This window comes from Arabidopsis lyrata (assembly GCF_000004255.2).
Source record: "Arabidopsis lyrata subsp. lyrata unplaced genomic scaffold ARALYscaffold_435, whole genome shotgun sequence".
NCBI lineage: Eukaryota > Viridiplantae > Streptophyta > Magnoliopsida > Brassicales > Brassicaceae > Arabidopsis > Arabidopsis lyrata.
Window position 1 is genome coordinate 1 of NW_003302256.1, and position 3,079 is coordinate 3,079.

The following is a 3,079-nucleotide window of genomic DNA, read 5'->3' on the forward strand; positions in this document are numbered from 1 at the left end:
GATGTCTCATCTATTTATAAGCAAAGAGGTTCAAAAGAAATTGCTAATCACAATTAATTAACGGTCACATAAAAGATTTCCTTTTTTCTGTTATTTCCTTTTTCTTTCTTTGCCTTTGTTTCTTTTTTTTTTTTTTTTTTTTTTTTTTGAGAGAATCTGCTGAGTTTAATTAAGGTGAAGGAAGTCTCAACTCATTGCCTAAGTCGATAAGGCTGATGATCCGATCCTCAATAGTATACTAACCACAACACTGTCTTCTTTCATGTTAGTTCCATGATGATTCATGAGAGTTTTTAAATGGACTACTTCAAAGTCCAATGTACGTTGGGACAAAAATGACATTATACGTTTTGAATGACTAAACAATGTACATGAAATGTTCTTGTATGTATTTTAATCTTGTGCCAAACTGTTTAATTCTCTTTCGATGCTACTTCAGCAACAACAAAGCTTGAGCTCGACTCCCTTCAGCTGCTGCATTGAACCACCAATCTTAAGCAAGATGATCTGTTGTTTTTCTGGTACAAGTCGTCCTTGGAACGCAAACCGCATTGTTCAGTAAGCTGTGAGATCGGCCATAGAAGAGATAGATCATGCTTCCAATAAGTAGCCATACCAAGACCCTGATCCATGTCCCAGCTCTGCGATTACAAATTACCAGCAAGGGTTAAGAAACATCCCAATATACTGGTATCATACATGGGTCCATCAGACTAACTCACCCAATGTTGATGATCAAGTAGGTGTTGATCAATATGCAAAGAACTGGAAGGTATGGGACGAATGGGCAGAGAAACCCTGAAATAGAATCATATACAGAATGCCAGTAAGAAAACGCTGCTCAAGTATAAATCCAAGTTTATGGTTTTTGCCAAAACCTCAAAATCTCCGTCCTAACCAGGTGATAACCAACTCAGCAAATGAATAGAAACTCTTAAGCAAGCAGCAGTTTTTTAAAAAAGTGAGACCAACCAATTTTTGTTCTGTATGAATAAGAAAAAAAAGGCTTAAATAAGCTCCAGGCCTTACCTCCTTTGTGTCCAAAGTTGTGCCTTTCTTCATCCTCGTCGATGTAGCCAAGAGTAATCAAACTGCCAAGCAAGATGACGGCACTGACACCACATATAGTGAACCGAGGAAAACTGCCACAAACAAGAAATAACCCATTAGAGTTTATAATCATATTACAAAGATAAAAACATGCAAATCTTTCCACACAGCAGTTGAAAAGTGCTTCACAAAATTCTGAAACAGGCATGCATTTTCTAATTGAGCATACTTATCGCTTTGACATGCAAGTAGTACTGATGTCGTTCAAAGCTAATCAACCAAACTAAAAGATTTGTTTAGTAGACGTAATTACATGTGGGCAGAACAGGTTATACAGACATAAGATATCAGATGATGAAACAACCTTGGAAGACGCTCAGCCGAAGCTGCTGAAGCAAGACCTAGCACACCTATGCACACAAGAGCTATACTCCATGACGCAATTTTTCTTCTCTTTCCAAAATACTTTTCATCTGTTCAATTAAAAAGAAGCAAAAAAGTTATATTTCTAAAATGCAGATAAAAAGCAGTATAGATTGAATTGTTGGATGTATCTTTACAACATATCCAAATGGTAACTACATGATTGAGCATATTTTATGATTTTAGTACCTCGTGCAGTTTCATTGCCAAGTAGAGGGGAATCAGAAGATTCTATAGCATCCACAAGAAAATTTTCAGTTTCAGCTCCACTTTCATCGGTATCACTCAAAGTTTGAGAAATCTCAAATTTAAACGGGTTTTGATCTGAAACTTTTTGCATCAATTGGAAATACTGTGCATAAAAAATCCATACCAAGGATGTAGTCCAAAGCAAGGAACAACAGAAGGATACGTCTCTCCCATCTCTTTCACCAAGTCCCAATCTTTCTGTCTCCATTAACAAAACCCGTTTAAAATATGTCTACATGAGTATAGTAGATAATAGTGATTAAACGATCAGGAAAATACCTCGGAGGTTCCATTGACTGCGAAGTTGGTAACACCGACAGCTAAACAGAGCAGATATGAGCTGAGAGGCTTCGTCGAAGACCCTCTTGTCTTGGAGGTGACAAGGAGCATCAAACAACTTCATTTTCACCGTGAGGTTCTTGGTTCTAACAGTTCCCTGTACAATTACAACAACTACAACACTTTTTGAGTTTTGACTTTTGAGAATTGGAGCTCTTGAAAAGTAATGTCTCATTCACTCACATCATCAAGGCTGGTTTCTGACTACCTTCACGCTGCTGTAGAAGCGGCCCAGATCCTTCATGGCTTTTTCTTCTATCTGGATTGATCGTATTGCTGATGGAGCATCTATCTGAGCCAACGATTAGTTCCAAGCGAAATCTGATGGAGATCCTTGCTCGGTTGCGACAGTGAAGCCTGGTGTTTTTGTTTTTGGACTGTGGGACAAAGACTGTTGCATCTTCACCTGCATTATACAAGACACAGACACCGAGAGAAAGATGAGCTCTAAAACATAAACGGTGATGCAACAAAAGACAATCTAGTCTGTTTCTTTAGAAACGGTACAAGTATTCTTCCAACAGAGGACAGCGTACCTCCTGCATCTGGATATCTCTAAGAGAAGGTCGAGACAGGTTACGAGGAGTTTCAGAGGAAGCCCAAGGAGGAGTTCGTTTTCCCACATCAGACAGCTGCAATCTTTACTTCAGTTTTACCAGAAGAATCATCGCCTGACTGATTTTTAGTAGTCCTAACAGGTTCATGAGGCCAGGTCTTGCTTTGTTCATCTTGAATATCCTGGAGGGAAGATAATCCTTTAGAAATCTTAGCTCCACCCCACACAGGACCTTCAACCTTAGGCTTTGGTAGAGGAGCAACAACGGGTTTAGGAATATCATCAAGAGCACCAGTCAAGATTCAAGAACATAGAAAGCCCACCCTTACTGTTCTTCTTCTTGTTTGCTGCCATTGCAAGTTTCTTGCTTCTCGGCGAATCGGATGGATTATCTTTCTTCTGCGAGAGTGAGACAAAGTCTGATTCTTTGGGGAACCCACTAATCATCTTCATAGACCAAAT

The 3,079-nt window shown here is 39.1% G+C and overlaps 1 protein-coding gene and 1 pseudogene across 1 annotated transcript; one reads left to right on the plus strand and one right to left on the minus strand.

The window, feature by feature from the left end:
- Positions 1 to 180: 180 nt before the first annotated feature.
- LOC110224273 lies at positions 181 to 339 on the plus strand (annotated as a pseudogene).
- Positions 278 to 1,839, minus strand: LOC9298560 (cationic amino acid transporter 4, vacuolar). The gene is made up of 5 exons (XM_021010339.1): positions 1,663 to 1,839; positions 1,415 to 1,523; positions 1,030 to 1,142; positions 723 to 798; positions 278 to 641 (listed from the first exon to the last, which is right to left on the minus strand). Exons 1-5 carry the CDS (start codon positions 1,811 to 1,813, stop codon positions 494 to 496), a joined length of 597 nt encoding a protein of 198 aa, XP_020865998.1. The 5' UTR covers positions 1,814 to 1,839; the 3' UTR covers positions 278 to 493.
- Positions 1,840 to 3,079: the final 1,240 nt, after the last annotated feature.